This window comes from Lobosporangium transversale (genome assembly GCF_002105155.1).
Source record: "Lobosporangium transversale strain NRRL 3116 chromosome Unknown BCR41scaffold_5, whole genome shotgun sequence".
Lineage (NCBI taxonomy): Eukaryota > Fungi > Mortierellomycota > Mortierellomycetes > Mortierellales > Mortierellaceae > Lobosporangium > Lobosporangium transversale.
In genome coordinates this window covers 189,472-216,064 of record NW_019028983.1, presented here as the reverse complement: position 1 = coordinate 216,064, position 26,593 = coordinate 189,472, and the positions used below count along the sequence as shown (strand labels likewise).

The 26,593-nt window shown below is 40.3% G+C and overlaps 7 protein-coding genes across 7 annotated transcripts; 4 read left to right on the top strand and 3 right to left on the bottom strand.

Moving 5' to 3' along the window:
• Positions 1-536: 536 nt before the first annotated feature.
• BCR41DRAFT_367912 (peptidase family M41-domain-containing protein) lies at positions 537-2,601 on the bottom strand (the record flags this gene model as incomplete). Its single annotated transcript, XM_022026348.1, has 2 exons — positions 537-898; positions 1,032-2,601. The coding sequence occupies 2 exons, from the start codon at positions 2,599-2,601 to the stop codon at positions 537-539; spliced, it is 1,932 nt and encodes a 643-aa protein (XP_021884659.1).
• A 1,934-nt stretch (positions 2,602-4,535) lies between these two features.
• BCR41DRAFT_383972 (hypothetical protein) lies at positions 4,536-6,234 on the top strand. Its single transcript, XM_022027519.1, has 4 exons — positions 4,536-4,705; positions 4,790-5,771; positions 5,851-5,993; positions 6,082-6,234. Exons 1-4 carry the CDS (start codon positions 4,562-4,564, stop codon positions 6,187-6,189), a joined length of 1,377 nt encoding a protein of 458 aa, XP_021884658.1. The 5' UTR covers positions 4,536-4,561; the 3' UTR covers positions 6,190-6,234.
• A 1,432-nt stretch (positions 6,235-7,666) lies between these two features.
• Positions 7,667-10,683, bottom strand: BCR41DRAFT_347050 (hypothetical protein). Its single transcript, XM_022023017.1, has 11 exons — positions 10,134-10,683; positions 9,874-10,041; positions 9,727-9,792; positions 9,582-9,630; positions 9,419-9,484; positions 9,126-9,259; positions 8,928-9,037; positions 8,692-8,836; positions 8,530-8,612; positions 8,326-8,442; positions 7,667-8,234 (listed from the first exon to the last, which is right to left on the bottom strand). Exons 1-11 carry the CDS (start codon positions 10,338-10,340, stop codon positions 7,799-7,801), a joined length of 1,581 nt encoding a protein of 526 aa, XP_021884657.1. The 5' UTR covers positions 10,341-10,683; the 3' UTR covers positions 7,667-7,798.
• A 2,720-nt stretch (positions 10,684-13,403) lies between these two features.
• Positions 13,404-14,084, bottom strand: BCR41DRAFT_367909 (hypothetical protein; the record flags this gene model as incomplete). Its single annotated transcript, XM_022026347.1, has 1 exon — positions 13,404-14,084. One exon carries the CDS (start codon positions 14,082-14,084, stop codon positions 13,404-13,406), a length of 681 nt encoding a protein of 226 aa, XP_021884656.1.
• Positions 14,085-15,532: 1,448 nt separating this feature from the next.
• BCR41DRAFT_347049 (Spc98 family-domain-containing protein) lies at positions 15,533-19,496 on the top strand. The gene is made up of 11 exons (XM_022023016.1): positions 15,533-15,837; positions 15,928-16,066; positions 16,173-16,267; positions 16,372-16,464; positions 16,600-16,699; positions 16,820-16,965; positions 17,080-17,351; positions 17,438-17,938; positions 18,036-18,511; positions 18,628-19,040; positions 19,130-19,496. The coding sequence occupies exons 1-11, from the start codon at positions 15,685-15,687 to the stop codon at positions 19,472-19,474; spliced, it is 2,733 nt and encodes a 910-aa protein (XP_021884655.1). The 5' UTR covers positions 15,533-15,684; the 3' UTR covers positions 19,475-19,496.
• A 3,022-nt stretch (positions 19,497-22,518) lies between these two features.
• On the top strand, positions 22,519-24,110 carry BCR41DRAFT_347047 (hypothetical protein). The gene has a single exon (XM_022023015.1). It carries the CDS (start codon positions 22,854-22,856, stop codon positions 24,024-24,026), a length of 1,173 nt encoding a protein of 390 aa, XP_021884654.1. The 5' UTR covers positions 22,519-22,853; the 3' UTR covers positions 24,027-24,110.
• Positions 24,111-24,591: 481 nt separating this feature from the next.
• Positions 24,592-26,387, top strand: BCR41DRAFT_347045 (ER lumen protein retaining receptor). Its single transcript, XM_022023014.1, has 4 exons — positions 24,592-24,879; positions 25,110-25,369; positions 25,827-26,077; positions 26,181-26,387. The coding sequence occupies exons 1-4, from the start codon at positions 24,789-24,791 to the stop codon at positions 26,215-26,217; spliced, it is 639 nt and encodes a 212-aa protein (XP_021884653.1). The 5' UTR covers positions 24,592-24,788; the 3' UTR covers positions 26,218-26,387.
• Positions 26,388-26,593: the final 206 nt, after the last annotated feature.

Below are 26,593 nucleotides of genomic sequence, written 5' to 3'. Positions count from 1 at the left end.
TTATGTATTTTGCTTGCCTCACCAGTCAAGGCACAACTATAAAAAAATAATCCCCCGAGCATGCAGACAGTTGAAAATCTATCCGATCTATCCGGCTACGCGTTTAGAGCGCGTTTTATCATGTTTCGACACGGACCCCTTACCACATTTCCCGCTAAGCGGGCGGTAAATTATATCTAGAACCAATCATTGCAAATTGCCAGGGGCTGAAACTGAAACTTTATTGTGACTAGCAGGAATGTAGAGAAAAAAAAAAAGCTCTTTTTGGATTACATTTCATTCACATTGAAAAAAAAATTTCACAACAAAGAGGCTAATGCTTAAAGCTAATTTAATCTATCTTTATTTTGAATCATAAATGCAACCTCTTCTTTAATAAACGTGGCGGGAGCAAGTCTTTTTTTTCTAATTTTTTTTATGTCATTGCATGAAAAATAAATAAATAAAAGGGGCATGTAGAGTTTGAGTGTCTAAATAGTTTACAAGTCGGCGCATGCATAAAAAGGGATGGTTGTTCCTGTTGTTGTTCCTGACGATCACGAGGACGAGGGTGGTGTTTCGATTGTCGGCTTGAGATATTTCTCATCTTGGGGCGTTACTTCTGTACCTAGCAATTCGTGCAACTTATCCTGGAAAGGTCTCTTTCCGAGAAGACGCTCCATGTCTGCACGGTTCAGCACCTCCTTTTCCATCAACAACTGGGCTACCTTCTCAACATCCGCTCGTTTCGCTGTCAGTAGATCAGTGGTCTTACGGAATGCCGTGCCAATTAAGGCACGTACTTGATTATCAATCAACTGACCAGTTTGCTCACTATAGGGCTTTGTAAACTGCTCTTTGTTATCCTGGTTTCCGTAAGACAAAGGTCCAAGCTCTGGATCCATACCATAGGTGGCAACTAATCACAAAAAAAAAAAAAAAAAAAAATCATTCGTCATCAAGTGTTAGTTAAATTCCTTGCTCAATTTGAGAGCTTTATCCCCACCTATAATCAGCAACAGGTATCACAGAGCATTCTTCATGCTATTTACCTTGTGCATAAGCCATCTTTGTGACCTTCTGGAGATCGTCTTGGGCTCCAGTGGTTACAATACCAAAAAATATGTGCTCAGAGACACGACCACCAAGAGTCATACACATGCGGTCCATTAATTGTTGTGTCGAGTACAGATACTGATCCTTTGGCAAATATTGAGCATATCCGAGAGCTCCAACTCCGCGGGGAATGATCGACACCTTAAGAAGAGGATCAGCATGTTCCAGATACCATCCTGCGACAGCATGTCCAGCCTCGTGATAGGCAACTGTCTTCTTCTCCTCAGGAGAGAGCACTTTAGACTTCTTTTCAAGACCTACAATCACACGTTCGATCGCAGCCTCAAAGTCAGCCCCTGTCACGGTTTCCTGATTATGTCTAGCAGCGATCAATGCAGCCTCGTTACAGACATTATGAACATCTGCACCCGAAAATCCTGGAGTCAATGCAGCGAGTTTTTGAGCTAGTTTTGGAAGATCCTCATCGGTCTTAATAGGTCTCAGGTGCACCATAAAGATATCCTGTCGACCCTTGATATCAGGTCGATCAATGGCAATATGACGATCAAAACGGCCTGGTCTCATCAAGGCATCATCAAGCACATCTGGACGGTTCGTTCCAGCCAGGACAACAACTTGCTCATTCGATCCGAAACCGTCCATCTCAACAAGGAGCTGATTAAGCGTACTCTCACGCTCGTCATTGCCTCCAAACTGATTGCCCTTACCACGAGCCTTTCCAATTGCATCAATCTCGTCAACAAAGATAATGCAAGGGGCATTCTTCTTTGCACTCGCAAACAAATCACGAACACGTGAGGCTCCAACACCAACAAACATCTCCACAAATTCTGATCCAGAGACGCTCAAAAACGGAACACCAGCCTCGCCTGCAGTCGCTTTCGCAAGCAACGTCTTTCCTGTTCCAGGAGGTCCACTAAGAATGGCTCCCTTGGGGATTTTGGCCCCGAGTTTCTGATATGCAGCTGGATTTTTCAAAAAGTTTACAAACTCCATAATCTCGGTCTTGGCTTCGTCCATGCCAGCAACATCTTTGAACTTGACGCTGATATCAGTCTCACGGTTGAAAAGCTTTGCCTTCGATTTACCTACTCCAAAGATGCCGGAACCACTACCTCCCGGACCCTTTCTACCCATGTAGATGAGCACTCCGACCAAGAGTAGCGTGGGTGCAAAATGAATCAGAGTTCCTAACACACTGACCTCATCCTTGTACGAGACAGGGATGCGCTCAGAGCCGGGGATACCCAATTCAGATTGAGCCTCATCAAGTTTGCGCTCAAAGGCTTCAACTGATCCGATACTGAATGTGTATGTTGTGACATGGGGCTGATTCAATGTTCCAGAAGAACCACCCTGACGCAGGTAAACTCTGACTCTGTTTCTGTTCAACACAACGAGTCGATCAACGAGTCCTCTGTCCAGGAAAGTTGAGCGGAAGTCCTGCCAGGTAATCTCGCGGCTCATATCCGAGGGAGACATGGCCTTGTAAAGAACATAGGAGGTGAAGGCAAGAGGAAGGACGGTTCCAGGGTTGATGGTCATGGTGTAAAAATTTGGATTGTTGTTACTATTGCCCTTTTCTGGGGTAGGCTTTGGACCATTGTTATTAGGCTGGTTGTTACTATTGTTGTTATTATTGCTGTTTCGTCCCGAGTTTGGATTCTTGTTTGCGCCATTGTTCTTGGACTGCTGAGCATTATTTTCGAAATTTTTGGTTGCATCGCGCAACATCTTGCCAAAAAAGTTTTCAAAAGACTGTGGATCTTTGTCATCATTGTTACTCTTGTTGTTGTCCCTGTTCCTGTTGCCCGGACTATTATTGTTGCCATTGTTTTTCGGCGTTGGGGTCTTGTCTGCAGAATAAAGACGAGTTTGGATGCGATGTCTCGATGTTGCTGCGCGGACATGTGATCCCGTAGTAAATCGGGTGAGAACTGGTGAAGTCCGGAGACATCCGTTCCTGGACAGAGCTGCTCGTGTAAGGAAGGCGCTCATGAGATCGTTACGTTGAGTGTTGAAGGAGAAAAAGAATCAGAAGAGTGGTATGAAGAGAATGAATGTGCAAAAAAAAAAAAAAAAAAAAAAAAAAGTGAAGTGGGAAGAGCCACTTTCGCGCTTACGCAACGGGTCGCCAGGCCGGGTCTGCAAGCCATGTAAATGAAAAATTGCCTGTTTTGGACAATGACTTTGATTGGCCGATTCGAAGCAAGAAATTAACACAAAGGAACAAACAACAACAGGCAATTCGCCATTTTGTCATTTTGGGCCATGGAAAAAAGGCTTTTGTTGTAGAATTTTAGTGAGGATTATCAAAATACTCGTCCTCATTTTGTGCCTTATCCATTGTTCTGAGGAGATTATATCATGAAAGCCATCCATTACTTCAACGATCCTGACTTGCTTTTTCACTATGCGATACATTCTTTACACTTTCAAACATGTATAAAAATTATGCAGACCAAAATATCATTGATCGCAAACAGCTGGAGGATGGATTAGAAGTCTACGTTGCTTGGTATCAAGGCTCAAGGTTAGCGATGTTGTGATCTTACTAGAAGGCAGAAGTAAAGTTATACTCTTTTTATTTTTATTTTTTATTTTTTACGATCAGGTCGGTCAGTAGTCATAGTCCGAATACTATGAATGAAGAGAATCATAACTCAGGTTCAGATCCTCCACAACTGGAGGATAGTATGCATGCACAACTCAGAGACGTGCAGATTTACCGGTATATCTCTCAACAACAGCTTTTAAAGATAAGATTATATTGAATTAGGGATATTAGGCATACGCGATCTGCTACTTCGGTACCACAGCTCAAATGATGATGGAACTACAACAAAAAAGTATGGGACAAGCATGTAATAGCATGGTACCTCAACTCTTTTTTTGACTATAGTATTGAGGCAGCGACATTTCCGAACGGCTCGAATGACTTTGAGAGAAAAAAAAGATACCTTTCCTTATAGCATCGGCTTAGAAAAAGGAGGCTTGCGCGTTACAATGGTGCTTACACCTTCATTTCCCTCTCTTTGCCATCAACAAACACATATCTAGCACACACATACACCAAAATACATACACACACTTAGCAAGAACATGTCTCACCGTAGTTGCAACGAAATGAGTGAGGAATCACAAAACAAGCGACCCAGGATCAGCATTAGCATTGCCGAGGAAGCTCAGTTGAACCAAAAACAATTCGTGGTTCGAAGAATGGAGCTGAATGCACACGAGCTACTAAAAGCATACTCTAAGGCCTTTAAACTTGTGACATTTACCACCGCTGTGGATGCGCTACACAGAGTTCTTAAGAACATTGAGACGAGTGGTTCTACCAAACAGCGCGCGTGGGCCACAGGAATGAGAAAGGCGTTAAGGGTTCTTTTATTTCGCTTTTCACTATCTGCCATGCTGTGATATTAGTGATGTTCCTGACCCTTTTCTTTTTTTTTTTTTTTTTTTTTTTGTTAGGATCGATGTAAGGCTCAGGAATTGAAAAATGTTTTCAGAAAGCCACGACGCGCAGGAAAAGCTGGCAGATGCCATCGTGATCGGAACATCGAGTGCTTTGGAAAATGCTATTCCTCCAATACTGGAGAGTGTGGGAAAGAGAGTCCTTGCGAAAACAAACTCTAGTGACTCGGTAGGTTCAGTTATTCTCGATGTCTTCAATCCAATGTGTATGGCCTCACAAGAATCATTTTGACTAAAGTTCTATATGCATTAGAATTCGTCTTTGTCTACATGCTCTGTAGACTCTACACATATTGCTCGACGACTTTTCGTACGAGACAGCACAACCGAGATGGAGAACCCATTCATCACTAGAGAGACCAAGACTAACACTCATGACGATGAAGCTCAGGAGGAAACCGAATATGAATATACTAATCAAGGAGATACCATATACGGGAACGATGATGACAATGATGACCTAGAAGATGCCATTCCTGAAGAGATAGAAGTCCCTTCGTCTCATCCACCTTTGCGTCGAGTTATTTCACTGGACGGAATCGATATCAGTGATCCCTTCAACCAATGTCATAGCAAGATCGCCAGTATGGAGACGCTGAAAGTTGCCGAACATGCAGACGAATTGTTACTACTGAATGACATCCTAATCATCCATGACGACAAGGAGCAAGGACCAATCATAACCGAATCTAGCCTAGCATCATTCTTGGCTCAGTATAAGCGAACGCATGATGAGCTAGAATCCACCATCGACCTACAACATCTAAACCATGAGCAGCAAGGTAAGCTCATAAGTATCGCTATGGAATTGATCGGATTGGCCCAGGATCGTCGCGCTGCCTCTGTCGTGTTTTCTCAATACCGCATAGGACAGGATGCCTTTAATATATGTCTTGAGATGCTCTTCCAGTTCTCCTGCCATCTCGAGAAGTTTCCAACTTCTCCGAGGACGGAAGCCACATTTGTTGCTCATTCAGTAATGGCAATGCTTTCACCTATTCAGAATGACCTGCGACAACATATCATATATGATCAGGTGTCTAAGGCGGTTAAACGCAAAAGACCTGACATCAGACTCATTTACAACAAGAAGGAAGTTCTTTTTGGGGAAGTAACGTCACCAGAACGGGCCTCCGATCGCAGGAAGGTTTCGATTGACCTGGTTAGGTTAGGCAGATTCATGAAAGGAGCCATCAACAACGGAGTTCCAAAAGTCATCGGCATTCATGTCCAAGGTCTGTCTGCCTCATTGATTTTCTTTCGTATAATAGGGAAGATGTTAATCAAATTTTGGTATTTGTTTTTTATTACCAGGCAACATTGCTCGATACTATCGAATGGAATTGAAAGGGCCTGGTCTTTATGTGATGATGCAATATGGCACATTTCATTTACCTCAACAATTCAATCAACTTGCACAGGTCATCTTGCACTTCGGAACTATCATGCAAACACAGGTAATGAAGCGTATAACGCTCATTAAATTTCAGTTGATTGCTGCTTTTCTTTTCTTTGACTGATATGTAATCTTCACTCTACACAAAGATGATCTTGAACGATGTAAAAGCCAAAATTGAGCAGCCTCCATCACCCATGTTTATCGAGTGGATTCGCCCTCAAATGGATACCCCATCTCTGCGTAATTACTTCTAGAAGTACTATGCCTATCTTTGCTTTGCTGATTTGATTTGATTTGATTTAATTTTGCTTATTCCTGTATTGTATTTGTATTTGCTTATTCTTGTATTGTATTTAATAAAGAATCATCCCTTTTTATTTCAACCCAACATATCAATAAACCCAAGTAAAAATACGACTAAGGCCTATTTATGCCATCTACGGAAATATAGAGCATTTATATCCGGTAGTGCGATGCATATCTTGAATAGTTAAGCACAAATAACTGCGTATGTAGCGCAGCATATCCATAGAACGTTTGCGGTGGAGTCTAGATGATGCGACAAGCTCGGGTAAAGAAGTAAATTTTTTCAGTATCGGTTTCAGTTGAAACACATGTTATTCATGAGGTGCTCAATGCTTGAAAATAAAAGTGGGTAGGATGGATACCCTTGAGGGTCACGTAAACTTAACCTGAACGTCTTCAGGCACAAGGGGCGTCAAAGCAGCCTCATCCATCAACAAATGGTAACACATGGCCATAATGACCCAACTTCTTTTCGGCCATACGATCATATGGTGAAAAAAAGTGAGTGATGACTCCGTCACTCACGTAAAGAGACGAAAGCGCGTAGGAGCTCAACCTCAGGAAGCGTTGAGAGCCGTAGCTCTGTGTCCACTACCAGGATCCCCCTATGTACCCCACGAACCGTCATCTCCATGCATTACCATTTGCATTCGTACAGTCTTAACGCGGGATCTTATAGGATTATATAGATGGAGAAATTGTTACCTTCACAAGTCGGTAGATTCTTGTCCATGAGGAGAATGAGAGTTGGATTTCAATGGGGTGTGTGCGTAGTTACAAGCACACCTAACAGTCACATAGAGAAGAGTGTCAGGCTTACAGGTCGCTTGAGAGCTATTTCCCTGAAAATTTCCCCACCAATAAAAGGAACTTATAATTTTAGTGGCGCTTTTTTTTTTTTTTTTTTTTGTTGACTTTATATACCTTTAGGTGGTATTATCACAATACCAACGACCGAGAGAACCCTCCGAGGACTACCGGAATCTTGAGTTCCAATGTCGCCTAACTTCTGTATAAGGTTCATGTAAGCTAATTAGTTGAATGAGAGGACTTCTAATAATCTATTAGTTAAGGGTCCCATTCCCCATTTCAATTAACTTTACCGAGAAGTTTAAGAGGATCAATGTCCTGAATATGAATAAACACATGTCGACAATATTATCGTAGGTAGATATTTATCTATCAACAGGCAATTATTACATTGTGAGACCCAAAGAGCATCATCCCTCAATAATAAAGTTACTCCAGTGCGAATTTAAATTGTTTTATTGTTGTTCAACTTCAGAAGCAAATTGTCCTCAAAGCCAAATTAACGAAAAGTATATATGCAAGCCGACTCTTGTCATGTTCCCAAATCGAAGGACGTTGGTATTCTTAGATAGAAGGAAGGATGATAAAAACAACAGTAACGCGAAAAGATATAAACTTCCTACAAGCATCATTGACAATCTACACCATTCTCTTTTTCATATTTTGAATATCCTCAAACCCTAATGAACGTCGTTTCCGGCCGTTGAGTCTTAGAATTAGTCTTATCTCCTCCTGATAAATTGAGACTCATTGGTTAATAAATAGAATTACGTGCGATAAAAAATAATTCAGAACAATCCATGGGAGCATAGCTACCTTTACCGCAATAAGTGTAGGAAGTGTCCCTACAAGGGATGGGATCTTTGATGCAGTTGTCGGGATCTCAAAGTTTCCAATCTCCTCTAAAATAGACATCCCTCTTGACTTATATTCCAACCGCATGTAAGTCCCAGTGCTGTACACAATTTGTAGTAATGGCACTGAATTAAAACCTGAATCAACTAATGCCTTCCCGTGCCTAGCAAGACGGAATGTATCCCACATATTCTTTGTTTCTGAATGCTCTTGAGACAATCCTGTCACTTCGCCGTAAAGTATCTCGCTATTTTTTGTCTTTGCAATAATGTCTGGACGATCCGCCTTAAGACCTAGTTCCCGTTGAACCTCAGATGAAGTGTTTGGGCTATGGAATATAAAGTATTATAGCTAATATACTTTGAGTACAGTTAATGTGTTGTAAATAATCAATTACAAATGTATGGTATTGTACTTACAATTGTACTGAAACCTTTTCGCAGCCAAGCATCCCTCTCAGAATTGGCGAAATGTAGTTGGCAACGAATGTTGATTCGGATATTGACCTGTCCTCCTTAATTGGAAGCTCTTCAATCCTAAGGATTATGAAAATGATTTAGGAACAAGCTACAAGATTCATTTCATGAGGCTACAGTATACTGCAATAATCATAGGTCACCTACAGTGTTTCCAACATGATGCGTAATTTCCTATCCAAAGACTTAAGACATGTACAAGCACTGTCTTTATCGCTATTGAGACAATGCTGAGAGAATTGAGAGATATAGTTAGAGGCGGACAGTATATCATGACCAGAGGAAGGTAAATGAGAATCGAGAACATACTCTCACAGCTTTCATGATGGAAGCGTCATCAAAGGAGGGCTCTGGAAGGGTATATTGCTTTTTCAATTGAGAAAGAAAATCTTCATCAAAATGAATCATCATCCTTGGAGTGGGCATACATGGAGCAAACACTCCGATAATCGCTCTATTCCAATCAAAATTCAAGTTAAATTAATGAATGTAGTGTAAAACAAAGTCGATTGATGAAAGGTGATAATATAACACGTAGGACTCACATTGCATCTGCAATCTCAAGTTTTTTCAATTTTTTTTCAGTTAAAGCTTGGACACAGTCTCTTTGGTAATCTTGGAAACGACAAGGCACACAGATATCACCTATCTTCCACTAAAATTTAACATAGAATAGTAAGCACAGAATACCTTGTTGTGACCAGATTGGCTATTACAAATTCCCTAAATTAATAAGACAGTACCTCACACACTGTGTGCTTTGCTTTCTCTATCATAGCCAAGAGCTTCAATTTCTCATCTCCTTCAATAACCTCAGAATCTATAGACGAATGGTTTTCCGAGATTGTAGTACAATTTGATACAAATCCGGCCTCTTCTGATTCAATTGATATTAGAGGATGCGCCATAGAGTACAGAAGCATAATGACAGATAATCAATCAATAATCAGTGAGACAATGCCATGTCATGGTCCAAGTGTAGGGATAATAAGAGTACGAGTATCAATGGTGTTTTGATATAAAGATTTATACTTACCTCTAGTTTCATCGTCAGGCTGAACTTCAGTAGGAGATGGCAGCACAGTTGGCATAGTAGCAGAAACTGAAGTAAATGTGTGATGCAAAAAACTAATGTTAACAATAATAATAATAGTAATATTTGGTCTCATCCTCATCCTCAACACTGTGAGCATGCTTACCCAGCGTTGTATCTACATGTGTCACAGCCTCTCCTTGCTCAACTAGGGCCTAAGTCATCCAAAAGTGGAGAAAAAGGAAGCATTAGCATTGTATGCTAGGAGTGCTTTATCCAAATGAGCAAGATATAACTGAATCATTTCATGCCTCTTGGTTAGGAGCTTCTGGAATTTGTGTTTGGAGTACTGAAGGCGGTGAAGCAATGCTATCATCCTGATTAACAAGCAATGTCAGCATTATCTCTAAGTAGAAATGGTACATATCGATATTGTGATCAGTGCAATGAGCCTATACCTCCGATGTGAGAAGATCCATACCCGACTTGATAAAATCAGATCCCTTGAGTACTCCGGTGATCTTTAGTTTGTTGCGCTCCTTTTCCACAACGTTCTGGATGCTCAACTTTTTCTGCTTCTTTGCCTGTATGAAATAGTGGGTTGCCCATTCTTTAAAGTCCTTCCCCTTTTAAAAAAATATGAAATACACCAAATATAATGTAAGTTGTCAATCGCAGCCTCACATGATAATGTTCTCAAGTAAAAATTGAATGGAACCTTCAATTTCTCGGCAATCTCATTATTGTTGGTGGCCTTGAGCGATGCATGCAGGGTATCTAGAGCTGTGGTTTTCGTAGAGAGGTTAAAGGCCTCAAAAAAATCCTTGGCTAGTTGTGTGACATCCTTATGTGGTGCGTTTTGTAAGATGAATTCGTGCCTTTTCTGATAAAGGTTCGATAAAGTAAGTCGATCGTTCGTTGACATAGCCTAAGAAATCGAATCTCGTGAAAAACATGAAAATTAAAATCAGTCCATTGCACATGCGATCTGATTGTCACAATGAAATTAAGACTAGGATGAAATAATGATAACACTGTCTTGGATGGCAGCCCTGCTAACCAGAAGTTTGACTCGATTCGAATTCGAGCACAGGGAGGCAGACTCTACATAAAAACATGGAGATGCTGCAGACCATCAATGTTAGTCTACAGGCCTTCCATGGCTAAGGTCATGGAGTGAAGAGCAATAGATCCAGCGAGACGCTTTGAACGGGATTGCCCCGAACGCCTATTGCCCCTCAGCCTATAGTGCACATCGGTTTGACAAGACAGGCTTAAAAAAAAAAAAAAAAAAAAAAAAAAAGCGAAATTGTGATGGCAACCCTGCTGACCAGAAGTTTGACTCGATTCGAATTCGAGCACAGGGAGGCAGACTCTACATAAAAACATAGAGATGCTGCAGACCATCAATGTTAGTCTACAGGCCTTCCATGGCTAAGGTCATGGAGTGAAGAGCAATAGATCCAGCGAGACGCTTTGAACGGGATTGCCCCGAACGCCCATTGCCCTTCGGCCTATAGCATCACATCCACTACAATTCTGGGTTTGACACGGTATACAAAGAAAAGAATGTGTGAATGCAGGAAAGAAGGAAAGATAGAAGGAACGTGCAAATAAATGAACAAACGAAAGAGAGGAAGCAGGGCAGAAAGTAGAGGGTGAGGGAAAAGAGAAGAGGCAATAATGGAGCAATAGATGGACTTACCAGTGATGTGAGACGAAAGTGAGCTTGAGGATAGTTGAGACTGTAAGACAATTGGATTGGCCAAATTGGAGATGATGTCATTTACATTCGCTAAATCCAGTGTAATATTTGCTTACTTGAAATTCCTGCGTTCCCATTCGCAGAGTCTTAAGTTTTCCGAACACCTAGAATTGATGAAGGTGTGTATATGGCACTCATAATTGGTACCTACTTTTGCTCCAAAAAAAAAAAGTAGCTGTCTTATTTACTGTTATTATATGTTATGCTCAGAGGTTGATACAGGCTAGCTCATTAATTAGCACTGAATCAATAAATCAATAACTGCTAATTATTACCCTCATAAGGACCTCATCTTTTGAAAAAGCAGCTACGGAGAAGAAGAGAGAATTAAGTTCATGTTGATCTTTTAAATAGATCCAACACGCAATTTAACTTTGTGAACCTGTAAACATAAGAATCAAAGAGCACTAGACTCTTTGCTTGTCTGCAGATGAACAGACAGCCTAGGGTGCACCACACGGAGGCCACTACCACCCTTCAACACCGCTCTAGCCGTGACCCTGATCAGCATTTCTGGCGTAAGGAGAGTCGCTTCATCATCGAAAGATGTTGAAATAAAGGTTAGCAGCTATAAACCCCAAGTCCCTCGGGACCAGTACTTATAGTGGCTGTATCCTATCGCACATCTCCACGATCACAATTGTTGCCAATACAACACCCCAAAGCGCAGTTGAGGAATCGAGAAAGAGAGGGGAAGGAGTGGTCTTTTTATGAAATTATGGGACACTTAATTCCTGTACAATCAATTTGCCTTGATACCATCAATACCGTTTCTTTTTCTTTTTTCTTTTTTTCTTTTTGTATGGCCTATGATTTTATTTATTGATGTATTTGAGGCTGGAATGTAGAATTCACTTGTTTGCCAAACAAAAGTCTATCACTCACACATTGAAACCAGAGGCACCACTGCCTTCATGAATACTGTGTTGGGCCCAGATATTTCAAAGTCCGAATCCACCAACACCGCACCTACCAGTGCTTCCAACGCGTCGGCAAGTGCTTTACTGACCTCCAAGTACCGCAAACAGTTCTTACCATTCCTTGCTACTTCTTGATCGATGCGTGCCACCTCACGAACAAAGTCATTTTTGCAAGGTCCAGGCCTCACATACTTACAGAGTCCGAGTACATAAAACATCCTTCCGAAGAAGTTATTTGAAACATTAAATTGAGGAGCTTGGCCCCATTCCTTTTCTCTCAAGTTCCGAATCCAATATAAGGTTGCGAGCAAGCCCAGTATCGCATCACCTAAGTACTCAAGCCGTTCAAAAACTGGGGATTTGAGTCTGAAAGCATTTTGGAGGATTGCTTTGCTTCTGAATCTATACTTGATAGTAGCCTCAATCTCCTCAATTTCTTGTTCGCTTAGTGGTGCCAACCGAGGTGTGAAGTACAAGAATGCAGATGCGTGTCTTGCTTTGAAAGCTTCAGCTACGCCTCCCCATCTATCTATCCCTGAGAAAACCTCACATCCAACCAGATCTTTAACAACCCGCAGGACTAAATCGAAGCCTCCTGCAAACATGGCCATGGCCAGAGTGCTCACGAGGAGTTTTCGTTGTTCTTTTGGGCATGGAGTGAGGAATGCATTGCCAGAGATCTCTATAATCCGACTGGTTGGCCTTATAAAATTTTTATCTCTTCGTCTGGTCAACCCAAATGGACCATCAGGCTTGGCCACAAATGCCTCCACTCCTAGGAAAAATTTGAAGATCGAGAGCCCGTAGCTCCTAAAGACTACACTTGTGACTCCGGTAAGTGGGGCTTGCCTCAATGTGACGCCATGTAGCAACTCAAGCCTCATGCAAAGAAGCAGGGAAGCATGGCAGATTGCCAAGCTCTGTTCCTTATAAGGGTCTGATACGACCCTAGTAATGCCTGAATGCCACTGTATGGTCATTTCACATGTGAAGCTCTGTTGAGCCTTAATGTCGTCGCCTAATTTCCTGAATTGAAAAGCCAGTGGCGAAGATGCTCCGTTGAGATGAGGAATTGGTGAGAGAGGATGCGATTCAATGAATAAGAGGAGATAGTTTCTCGCCCGCAGAAATAGAACAAAAGCATAAACTAAGCAGACATCCCTGGGATCAGCCTTATTTACTAACAGCTCCATGGCTGCTCGGATTTCCCTTGACGTCCCAGTATCGTCGCTAGTAATGATCTGGTTTGCTGTGCTAACAACGTTGTGATGAGTATAGGAACAAGGATGAGGGTGAAGACGCCTCAAAACATAATTGCCTTCATTGTTAAGAGACATCCATGTATTTGCTTTTGCAGTGACTGGTCGCAAGTCAAGTGCACCCAACTCGTGCAATCGCATGCAGGCTTTAACTGAGACGCGGAGCTTGGCCATAAGCTTGGAATAGTGTGGACCCGACCAAAATGACTGCACAGGTGCTCCGTCAGGAAGAATGACATTGGCATACCAGTTATGGAGCTTGTCGGGGCTACGACGAAGCTGAATTGGGGTTCAGAGACGGGCGGTTGCGTGACCAAAGTAGAAGTGATCGCAGCGACATTAGGGACAAGCATAGAGGGGTTAAGAGATGATGCAGAAGAAGCAGACAAAGAAGTGGTGGGAATAGCCAGCGATAAGCAGTACTCTTTCAAGGTAGGCAATCCAGTATATATCGATAGATGAGCGCCATTGGTCGGAATAATGTACTCCTTGATATTGTCAGTGGAAACACTTTGGACACTGTTAGCAGTGGATGTGGTAACGGGGATACTGTGCAAGGAGGAGGCTGTAACGTTCACTCCATTAACTCTAAATGGCGTTGGGGGAGTGGAGGTTGCATTGAAGACGGTTGTGCCTACTTCTTCTGCAACATTATTATAATAAGTGAAAGCCTTCTTACCAAAACCAGCATAGAGCTGGTCCTCGGCCTTTCTTTTCGACACCATGATCTTTGCAAAAAATAAAATAAAATAAAGCAACAGCTAATAAGTCATCAAAGAAGTGACAGTACAAAAAAAAAAAAAAAAAGAAAGAGAGGATGTGTGGAAGCTTATAAAGGGAATAGCAACGATAAATATGACCTAGCAGAAGAAAGCAGGGATGAGAAGAAGGCGTTCGTTTAATCAACAAAAGCACACTGAGAACTTGGGCCTAACCTGCCGCAGTACGGGTCGTTGTGACAAGGAGAGATATATATTACACCTTGTCAAAAGTGAAGGAAGAGAATAGACGAAGAAGAAAAAGAAATATAATGTTATGACGAGCTCCTCTACTAAGGATTAAAAAGCTACTCGAGCTTATTTTTTTCGAGCTTAATGTAGAGTATATGCCACATGTGATTGAGGTTAATGAATAAATTAAAAAGATTTTGGTGCATGACACAAACAATTTATTTTTCAATTCATTCATTTTTATGGCCAATTTCGCTATGAATTTGGTCGTAAAAACCACTTTCGACTGCACTCTATCGCACTACAGAAAGGAAATAGTGTGTTATTCCCCTCCATTCATGAGGGTTATTTCTTCTTTCAGGCTGCCATGAGCAACCTTAAGACATGATGATCGACCCCCTCTCCATAGTGTGTCCTGGACGGCGCTGATGCTGGAAGGCCTCTGCGCTGTGCTGAAGGCCGAAACAGAAGAGATGCCTCAAATCGGGAATATATATATAATAACTAGAAAAACGCGAATTAGTCCTCGCACATCAAATACTAATATAGCAACGACGCGTATCCAAAGTCCGGACGAGCATACATTTGACCTAATTCTTGAATGAACCATATAATGGTGGAACTCTTCGGCTGGGTGGGGTAAGGAAGTTAGCTAATGTGTGTGTCAGTGGGGGCAGTAATATCCACACGATGTGTTTCGCACCAAAAGACGTTCTAAAGTGATTAAGAGTCTGGCCTCTTGTAGCTTAGGAACCCTGAAACCAACCAACTGCTAAAATCAAAGAGAAATAAAACAAAGGCTGGTTCAAAGAGTTAGTGGTGCCTTTTTGAATGCACCCTCCCATAGGCGAAACTCTGATAGACGAACATCCTTTGCACTCTTGTATCGAAGACAAATCAGTAGTGACATGGTTTGATGTGATAATGATCAAGGGAGGTTTTTAAGGGACAATATCCTCAGATTACTGACTAAATGTCAATAAACCTTGCCCATTTCCCTGACAAAAAAAAAAAGGATAGCGTTCCGTTGCGACCCATGGAGAAAAGAAATTTAGAAGCTTGGTCCTTGCTTATCAGCGAGTGGTCGTGCATTGTACAAAGCTACTCAGGGCTGGTGACTGAGCCTAGGAATTCTGTATTTCTGTATTTCTGGGCCCAGCCACCAGCCAACAATGCAAAACTCTAATAGCAGAAACAACCATTTTTTTTTTTTTTTTTTGTCGCGACCTTTTCTTTCTCCACATTCGGGGGATAGTCTAGTAGTTGGAGCTTAATAGATTTCAGCAACATCAGGAGCAAGGATTTAACGGAATCTACTTTCCATTCGCACTCAGGTCTTCATCAACGTTTTTCTCCTACTTTGTTACATTCAGCCATGTCAAGTCGTTCACAAAGACTTCAAAGACCGTCAGTGTTGCAGGATAACACTTTTGTAGGGACAACAACAATGCCTACTGGTCAACATAGTGCTACGGGGACACTTAGGAAACACTCTCATTCTAAAGCAGCCACCACCAGTGAATCGCAGGTACTTTGAACCTCTTTTTTTTTTTTTTTTTTTTTCTTTCCTTCACATAAAATCACAATATATTCTGACATTAACTATGTTCCGAAAAAGAGCAGCACAAAATTGCTGGAAGCCTCTAGTGGACGAGCGCGTTCGGATTCTATGCCAGCACGGAATAGAGAGGCCTCTGGGATGTTTGCAGATGATTTGCTCCGAAAGATCAGTTCAAAAATCACAAAAAACTCTACAGGTAGGAGAAAAAAAAAAAAAAAAATAGCCTGCGTACTCATACGCTCCAATTTTTCCTCAATGTTCCTAATAATGACAAAAACAATTGCTTGTTGCAAACAAAATAGTTAGGAGCCATGATGCCCAATACGACGGAAACACTCATCTTCGGGCGCCGTTAAACTCCAGAGTGGCATCAAAATCAAATCTGGATGCGGAAAGGGTAAATTTGCATCTATCAACTTGGAGACCGTCACGTAGAGATGATGTTAACTATAATGATTTCTTTGTTGCCCTGACCCTGTAACTTTCGGCATTTTTATATAGTTTGCAAAGCGCGGAGAGCCAGTGAAAGTGGGGTCATTGAGTTTAAAACTACAAGAGAGCGCCATAATTGAAGATTTACTATTTACTATGATGGTATGGATATCCTATTATTATTTTTGATATGTATATTTTGCTCCGCATATCAGTTTATTAAGTCTATTATTGCTTATTCGACTCTTTTTTTTTATACATGTCTAATACATTAATGCTTGAAATAAATGTGGATAGGGGATCGAAGGAAAGTACATTATCGAGGTGGGTCCTAAGGTTTCTCAGGATAAAGATGCAGAATACATCCACAAAGAGTTTAAAACAGACGGGAGTCTTGGTGAGGATATGTTTAATTGCTGACCTTTGTTTCCTATATTGAAGTTTATAAAGAAAAAAAAGAAATGAGATGTCATTAATATTTTTTTTTTTTTTTTTTTTTTTTTTTTGGAATAAATAGATCCTTCATTACGGGATCTTGTGTCAAGGATCTTGCCATTAGCTTCAATATATTTGTCTCTGGAAGCCTTCGTTGAGTTACATTCGCGGTTCGAGTATGGCTTTGTCAGCCATGCCCTGTGTGCAGCCATCAGAAACCTTTTAAAGGTTAGAGTGGGAAATAATATTAATTCTAGCCTTGTAGAAGAGTTATTAATTATGTCAGCGCATCAAATAATATTTTTTTATTTTGGGGGGTTTTCTTTTTTAATACTAAAATAGGAGTATTTGATTTTAATTGCACAACTCGAGAATCAATTCCGATTGTCTCCTGATTTTACGCTTCAGAAACTTTGGTATTATATACAACCGACCCTACAGACATTGAGCTCTCTGGATGTGCTCGTTGGCGTGATTAGGGTGGCAGGCAAGAGAGAGCCCCCAAAAGATGAGTTTGAGGCACTTCTACAACCAATGGATGAAGGCATTCCTTTAGAAAGCAAGGGTGGCAGTATCCTCGCTATTATTGCTGCTGGAATGTTCAATATGAGTGGGTATGCATCTAATCATGAGCACAGTAAAGATGATTTTGGCTGAGTTGATACCCAGATACTGATCGCTATCTGATCATCCATAACAGAGACCCTGTGACCAAAAAACTATATGGATTTCTCTTAAATAAGGCATCAGTACCGTACATTGCTATGCTGGAATCATGGATTCATAAGGGAGAGATCCGAGATCCGTATGAGGAATTCATGATCGTAGAGAGCCGTAAAGTCAGCAAAGAGGGTATCAAAGAAGATTTCAATGATGCATATTGGGAACAACGGTATACTATCCGGGAAAACTATGTACCCTCCTTCTTAGTACCACTACAGCAAAAAATCTTACTTGCAGGAAAATATTTGAATGTTATCAGAGAGTGTGGAATTCATCTGTCAGGCTCCGGCGCGAATCAAAATCAAAACAATTCTACGACAAGTAATCAAGAGTTTGGAACTTACACTGAACGGAATGACGTTCTGGCAGCATTGAGCGGAGGCAGGCTGGTGGATACAATTGATGCTGCATACCATTATGCGAATAGGAAACTCCTGGACTTGCTGTTAAAAGACAAGCAACTTCTTGGACGCCTTCGGTAGGGACTATCGTGAGATTTAAAATACATGTGATGGAGACTTTTTTTATTCATTTAAGATATATTTACCCCTTTATTTCATCTATAACTATTTTAGGTCAATGAAGAGATATTTTTTCCTTGACCAATCAGACTTCTTCACGCACTTTCTGGATCTAGCATCTGCAGAATTGAAGCGACCTTGGAGAGAAGTATCTCTTACCAAGCTACAATCTCTACTAGACCTAGTTCTCCGCAACCCGTCATCCGTCACAGTCAATGATGTCTTTAAAGAAGATCTTAAAGTCGATATGAGCCACTTGGGCTTAGTGGATCAACTCTTGAGAATCATCAGTATTAAGGGCGAAGCACAAGGCCAAGGCCAATCGATGAGTGACCGTGCGTCTGCGAAGCTCCGAGACTTTAAAGGACGGTCGCATAGTCGAGCAAATAGTGCCGAAACCCAATTACAACAGGGTCCATATGATGCTTGGCAGGATGAAATGGCAGCGAGTATGATGACAGGCTCCACCATGGAGGGTATAATGGCAACGTCTACAGAGCTTCCAATCCAGAGCAAAGGATCCATTTCAGGTAAACTTCTATGGCAACGAACACTTTTTTTTTTTTTTTTTTTTTTTTTTTTTATTACTAATCAGGACTTTTGACTTAACTGATGCTTTTTCGACAACTATGATTGTTTGGCATAGGCATTGACGCACTTACTCTAGATTACTCGGTCAAGTTCCCAGTTTCTCTCGTTATTTCACGCAAGGCCCTTACAAAATATCAGCTCCTATTCCGTCACTTACTCTATCTTAAGCACGGAGAACAAGTCCTTTGCAGTGCTTGGACGGAACATGCCAAATCACCTGTTTGGAAGGATGCATCCCGAGAACTAAAAGCGTGGCGTGGACGTGTGTATGGGCTACGGGCAAAGATGTTGACTTTTGTGCAGCAGTTTGCATACTATGTTTGCTCTGAGGTACTTGAACCTAACTGGCGAGATCTTGCGTCTAAATTGGCCAAGGTATCAACAGTAGATCAAGTCTTGCAGATCCATTCCGATTTCTTGGACACATGCCTAAATCAGTGCATGCTTACTAACTCGAAGCTATTGAGGGTAAACCCCGTGACAGCCCTGTTTTTTTATTTATCAAGTGCCTTAAACAATGATCTAGTATTGTTGACAAATTTTTCTATGATTGATAGATTTACTCCAAGTTAATGTCAACATGTATCAAGTTCACCAACTATACTGATCGATTTACGCGCGCTTTAATGTCAATGGAGATACAGCTGGACCCGGAGCGTGCAGCAACAGCGCCATCGAACCAAGGACAACAGATCGAACAGGCGATGAAGCGATTGAACGAATTTGAGGATAGCTTCGTGTATCATCTCAAGCTCCTGATAGATGCGCTCAATTTTTACAGTGCTTCGGAGACAGTTCAGTTTTTATGTCTAGTAGTAAGGTTAGATTACAACCAGTTTTATACAAACCAGAATAGCAAAAGTCTGGCTCTAGTTGGGGCGCCAGGCACCCAGCTATTGTAAACATAAAGAACTAAAAAAAGAGCAAGCCACTAAGTTGCTTAAGGGTAAACGTTGCTACTGGACTTATGTTGTTTAAAAAGAAGATTTTTGCTTTTTTTTTTTTTTTTTTTTCCTCAACTTTGAATCGCGTCAGTTGTCCCATCCCCTGTCTGTTTTCACCATTGAGAGTCAGTAGCCGGGGATTGTGGCAGCGAGTTTTTTGCTCTGGTATTTCTCTTCTCTCTTTTTTAGGAGAAGGGGAATGATGAGAGACAAAATGGTTAAACGCGAAAGATCAATGTTGATCATTTTGGTGCAGCAGGCTTGTTTTGCCCGTCTTTGAGGCACTTGCATGGCTGTTTGATTTGAATCACACAGATCCTTAAAAGCTTTTTTTTTTTATTTATTTATTTAATTTTGGATGGATTACATTAGAATGTATGCTGTAGAATGAATGATCTGGAATTAGTTTCATCAATGCCAGACTTGATCAATCTTTTTTTTTTTATATATGCTTTTCACGGCTCAAAAAGATCATCTAATAAAGGAAATGGCCTGTATCAAAGGTGCATGTAGCAGGCTCAGCACACACCCTCTCTTATGTATTCAATGATAAGGTGATAGATTTTTTTTTTTCTTTTGTGCTCACTATTCTTCGCTCAGTCAACACAATAACCAACAAGCGCTCTTACTCTTATCTCTATCAAGGCTAAAAAGAGTGAGAAGGAAGAGAGAGCCAGATCCAGGGAGCTAAACATGCAAATGAGAGCAATGCAATAGCCCCTAGAATGGTGGCATCATTTTACTACTTACAAACGCACAAAAAAAAAAAAGAATAGTCCAGAGTCGATGTACATGTAGACGAAACGCTTGTGTTGAGAAAGAATATTGATAAAAAGAATATATGTGTAAATATATATATATATATACATAATATATATATAGTCTAATATATATATGTATCATATTATATAAATGTACTTGAATGGTTATTTTAGAATCTTCAAAGCTTAATGTTTCTTAGTGCAAAAGGCACTTGAGGAAGCTGCTACAAGGAGCATATCGTAAATGCTCAATAGGTGCGGTACAAATGATGTTCTCAAGAAAACGAAAACGGAAAACCTTTTTTTTAAACTTTGAAAAGTCGAAAAAAAAGCCTCGTGTTGACTGAGGCTGACAGATATTCATACCACGCGACAACACGGACACAAAGCATCTGCATGTCCAGAAACCATTTTTGATCCCTAGCCACTTTAACCTACATGAGTAAGTTTTGGCGATATCATTTAGGTCCAGGTACACGGGAAAGGTAAACTTTTTTTTTTTTTTTTTTTATACTTTTTTTCCTTTAACATGGGAAACATGGGAAAGAAAAATAAAATTCACTCTACTACTTCCTGATCGTTCACAGATTCGTCGACTTTGGGAGGAAATCACCATTTCTATATACAACCACTGGTGCTCCAACTTTAAAAGTCAGCCTGTTGTCTGTTGACCTTGCTGAAAGGCACATGTATCACAAGGGCGTAGCATCCAGATGAGGAACAAGAAGACGCCACTCTTGTGCTTTTACAAGTCGTGGAAAAAGAACGGAAAAAAAGGAATTGAGGTTTTTTATTTCGATTTTTTGAGGCTGTAGCCGAGCCATGACCAAAATTACAAATGCTGACAATAACAAACCGAAGCAATTGCTCTTCTTCCTCTTCTTCTTCTGCAGGGTTTTTTCTTTTCTGTCTTTTTTTTTTATGGTTGGTCGACTTTTTCAACAGGTGCATATCTTTGCTTGACGATCAGGGAAAAAAAAAGCTTTTCCATTTTTCCATTTGCGCACTGTACGACCTTCATTCCTTGATAGAATATTATATATATATTTCTCTTTAATCAATTGGTGTCCGCTCGGCGTTTGTTCAATTATCCTAGAGTGATGCAGGTTTAAAACTGCTGAGTGGAAAAGGAGTTTTATAGTTTTTTTTTTTTTTTTTTTTGAGAGAGAGAGAGAGAGGTCCGACACCAGTCGCTTGTGCTTAAGACACCTCTGCAGGAGCCATGGCAACAATGGAAAATTTTGATGACCACAGCCCTTACTTGTACAAAAAAGAAAAAGAAAAAAAAAAAAAAAGCTCACTCACAACATGGATGTTTATTTGCTTCCTAATAGCACACTTAAAAGGGTGTGAGAGTTCAATTTCTGTCGATACCAAGTGTCTGGATACAATATAATTTATACATAAATATAGACTGCTGTAGAATGAGATGTAGCTGGCGAAGCTATAAAAAAAAAGATCTAACGGAAACAGAAAAAAGGGGGGTCTGGGTGGCTATTCAGGCGTGGTATGTGGCGAAAAGCAATGTCCAAGCCAGAAGGTGCAGCGTTTGCAATGCATGCGACGTTTTGTTTGTGTTTACTTTTTTTTTATTTTATTTTATTTTTATGTTTGTTTGGGAAAGAAGGTCCTGAATTCAAATGTTTCCTTCTCTTTTAGACTACATGTGTACAATCTGTATAAATACATGAAATTCATCATTATAGGTGCACCCCGACCCAGGTGTTAATCGAATATCGAATATTGGCTTTATAGCCTATACCATTATAAATAATGAAGACTAGGCTACTGGTAGTACGAAGATGTTGATTATATCATATTATAATACACATTAGTGCTAATATCGCTGCTGTTACTGTTATCGCTGTTGCTGTTGATAGTCGAGTTTAAAGAAAGAAAGAAAAAAAAAAAAGACAAATGTGGCCATGCAAGAGGAAAGGAGATGGGGGAGAGAAAGAAAAAAAAAGAGCAAAAAAAAATAAAGTGTACATTATAAAATACAAAATCAAATAAGCATGTGCGTCCATTCCTGTGAGGTTCCTTTTATTTTTTAAACGTATCCTGTAACATGTCTTACATGACATTCATATAAAAGCAAATATATCCCTCCCTCTTTTTGTCCACATCGGAACTCATTCCACTTCACTCATAAACGCATTCATCGCCTCTTTCTTTTTTTCTTGTTTTTTTTTTTTTTCTTTCTTATCAACCCTTTTTTTTTTTTTTTTTTTTTTTTTTTTTTTTACATATAATTATTTTTATTCAATCTTAATCATTCATTCATTCTCATTCTCATTTGCATTAATCACTTAATCCTTTAATTTTCATTCTCATCATCTGTCGTGCGTCAATTTAACAGCATATTTTGAGTTCATAAATTTCTCTTTCTATTTTTATTTTCTGCACTATTCTCTTTCCTTCCTCTCCTTTCTCTCTCCGTCCCCTTTTTTAAGCCAACAGAAATTATCAGTCTCCAAACAGTTTTCACAGGACTTCAGTTTGAACAGTTACTTTTCATAAAGTCGACAGGCAAGCACGGACTTTCCTTCCTCACAAAACAATAGCTGGCAACAGCCATGGCAACAACAGGTCTCAATCGCACTAATTATTCTGAAGATCTCTCCACCCCGTCAGTCTACCAGCGTAAACGTATCTCACAGAGATATTGCTCTTCCTCTGCATCATCTTACACTACTTATTCCTCAGCTCTGGCAGCGGCTTATCAACAGCATCAGTTACAGCTGCAACTCAGCCATCACCAACCCACTCGTTCATCTAGGCAGAGCCTTGACCAAAACCCCTATAGCACTTACTCTACCGACCAATACCCTGCCTACCATCCCTTTGAACATACCTTCGAAAACTCTGACACAAAGTACAGGGGTGTCTGCAACAATAATAATAGTAATAATAGTTATAATAGCACCCTCCGTGATAACGGTATCCATAAAACCAGATCCGACTTGTATACCGACGCTAGCGTCAGTAAACGCTATTCTTCCCCCTCTTCCAACCATCATAAATCGCCTCCTTCTCCTTACCTGAATACCCTTGACCCTGTGTGCCAATCCAGTCTGAGCTCCCACGAATCATCAGCATTGCCTTCCCCTTCACTTAGCGTATCCTCAACTGACTCCATGTTCTCCTCCACAAGCGGCACCAGCATGGCCCATTGCTCGCCGATCCTTCCCAATGCCGCCATTTCTGCACTTCTCCTGCATGATGCCCCATCGTCTGAATCCTCCTTGGCTTCTTCACCGGTCCTGTCCTACTGCAGCAGTCCGCGGATGCCTTTCTCCCCAGTCTCATCGCCATCACCCTCGCTATCATCATCATCATCGCCCTCACCGTCGCCACCTCCTGCTATGTCTATTACACGAAGGAATAGGAGAACGGCCTCTACAGGATCAGGATCAAGCCAATTGAGTGAGAGCAGCCAGTTATCTGGATACACCAGTCAATCTAATTCACATTCATCTCGCTCAGGACCAATGAAAGGGAAAGGGCGATCACCACTTTCTCGACCGTGGTCAACACATGGTCATTCAGCCACATCCAAGATGGCATCAGCCTCAAGAGCATCATCAAAAGCAGCAGCGGTTGATTCTTATAATTCACCCCAAACCATTGTGCAAAATTCGACGCGCTACATAGGCTTCCTGTTGCTACCTCTATTCCCACTTCTCCTCTTTGCATTGTGTGCTCAGACTTCAAAGAACTTTGAGACGCCAGCGAAGTATGGTGTATAATAATAATAAAAAAAACAAAGCACAAAAATACACATTACAATTACTATCATCACATGACATTGGAATGTGGAGTCGAAGTCGAACAATTACGCGCTTTTTGCATCAATTAATTATAATATACAAATATTGATAATTTTAGTGTAATGTGTAATGTGTAATATATTATACCAATATTATACCAATATTTGTATATAGACATATATATGTATATATACACTTCATTGTATTTTTTCGTTTATTATTTATTAACTAATCCCAAAATGAATTGTCATGTTTGACTCGTCGTTTTATTATCCGAGAGGAGGTTTGGACAAGGAAGGAGAGGGAGGGCGTAAAGGGTCCTGTGGAGAGGAAAGAGTGTGCTTGTTTTGTAAACTTTACAGTGCCGCGGCACTGTAAAAAAAAAAAATAAAAATAAAGGACTAAGATATCAACAAATGTAATATTTTAACAGACATGGTGCATATACGTGGGTATGTATGTACGTGTTTAATCACATGATGTACTCCTTGTTGGCCTTGCCACGTCGTTTGGGCGAAAGCGCGCGCCAAAGACGAAGATTGCTCATCTTTTCAACCTTTCAAAGTCATCTTCATCCACAAAAAGGACACTCCATTATTATAATATATTTCCGCTGTACTTTTTTTATTATTATTAATGTTGGTCGGTCCTATTTTCTGAAACACCCTTCCATCTCTTTATATCCTCCTCCATTCCTAACAAAAATAGTTTATTTACCCCACAAAGAGAAGGAGACGTAATATGAATCTGTTCCGACTGATTGCAGATCTGATGCATCTGGCATCGATCTTCATTTTGCTGCTCAAGATGCAAAAGACACGTTCCGTTGCAGGTATGATGAAGAGGAAAGAAAAAAAAAAAAAAAAAAAAAAAAAGAAAAGAGAAAAGAAGAAAAGAAAAGAAAACCTCTTCATTGATACACTTTTGTCATCTATCCCCTATATTGATTGCTCTATTTGCAAATGAAAAAGAATAGCCGTTAGAAAGAAGATAATGATTCTTTGGACGATCATGCACTAAACTTTTTTTTTTATTTTTTTTATAATATTATTTTCTTTTTAGGAATCTCTTTCAAGACACAAGCCCTATATGCAACTGTGTTTTTAACAAGATATACTGATCTTGTCACGAACTTCCTCTCGCTTTATAACACGTCCATGAAGATCTTCTTCATTACCTCGTCATTGTACATTGTTTACTTGATGAAGGTCAAGTTCAAGGCAACAAATGATCCTCGTCTTGATACTTTCCAAGTTCAGTATATCATTGGAGGTGCCGCCCTTTTGGCTTTGATTGCTAACTATGCCTTTACTTTCCAGGAGGTAAGCTTAATTATGAAAAAGACAATGCCAACAATTATAAACAACAACAAAACTGATAGAGGGTGTCATGCTTAGTTACCGTGTATCGTGTCGATATGAGGAAATGAACGGGAAATGAGGAGAAAATAAGAAAGAGTCAGGTCAAGGTCATCAACAGAAATTTCTCTATGACCCAAGGAAAAATATACCTCAGGGCTTCAGGGACTTTGCAGTATATATTTGAGGATCAGAGGCGTTTTATGAGAGAGAAAGGAAGGAAAGAAGCCAAGAAGTGCATGCCTTTTTTTTTTTTTAAAAAAAAAAAAAAAAAAAAAAAAAACGAAAAATACGATTCGGAGAGTGATACCTTTACTTCTCGAAATTCAAACATTAGCAACCCACCATTATCTTGTTTATTTCACTTCATACTAATTATCCTCCACGCATTATAAAAAAATACATAAACTTGACTACATAGGTCCTGTGGACATTCTCTGTCTATCTGGAAGCAGTTGCCATTTTGCCTCAACTCTTCATGCTTACGAAGACAGGAGAGGCCGAAGTGATCACGACGCATTACTTATTTGCTCTTGGTGCTTATCGTGCCTTGTACTTGGTCAATTGGATTTATCGTTACTTCACTGAGGGTTATGTTGACTGGATCGTCTGGATTGCAGGAACAATCCAGACCGGACTTTACTGTGATTTCTTCTTCATCTACTTCACAAAGTAAGTCACGTCACACTAGTTGTCCTTTCATGAGTCATATGAAAAAACTGTATATACCATAGTGCACTCTCTGATCTTTGCTTTTTTATGACATGCTCTATAGAGTGTTGAAGGGCGCCAAGTTTGAGCTTCCCCAGTAATGAGATTTTTATTATTATTTCTTGTTGGAATGAACACGGATAATGAATTAAATATGATGGAAGCGTTAGTTTTAGGATATATAGCTTGTTTATGGTGTCCTTTTTGTTTATGGTGGTATTGGACAGACACAGTTTAGCACAGATTGCAGAAACACATATTACAAAAAAAAAAAAAAAAAAAAAAGTTTTTATTATAAAAATACCTTTATTTTATGAGTAATAGAAGGCTGAAGTGTCTCATGTTTGCTTTCGCGAGGCCCATGTATCATGAAGAGTAATACAATATTTATATTCATGAACATCCTCATTCGTTTTGACAGGAGGAGTGAAGTTTCATACCAGATCCATGGGATACGGTTAAGAATGAGCTCAAGAC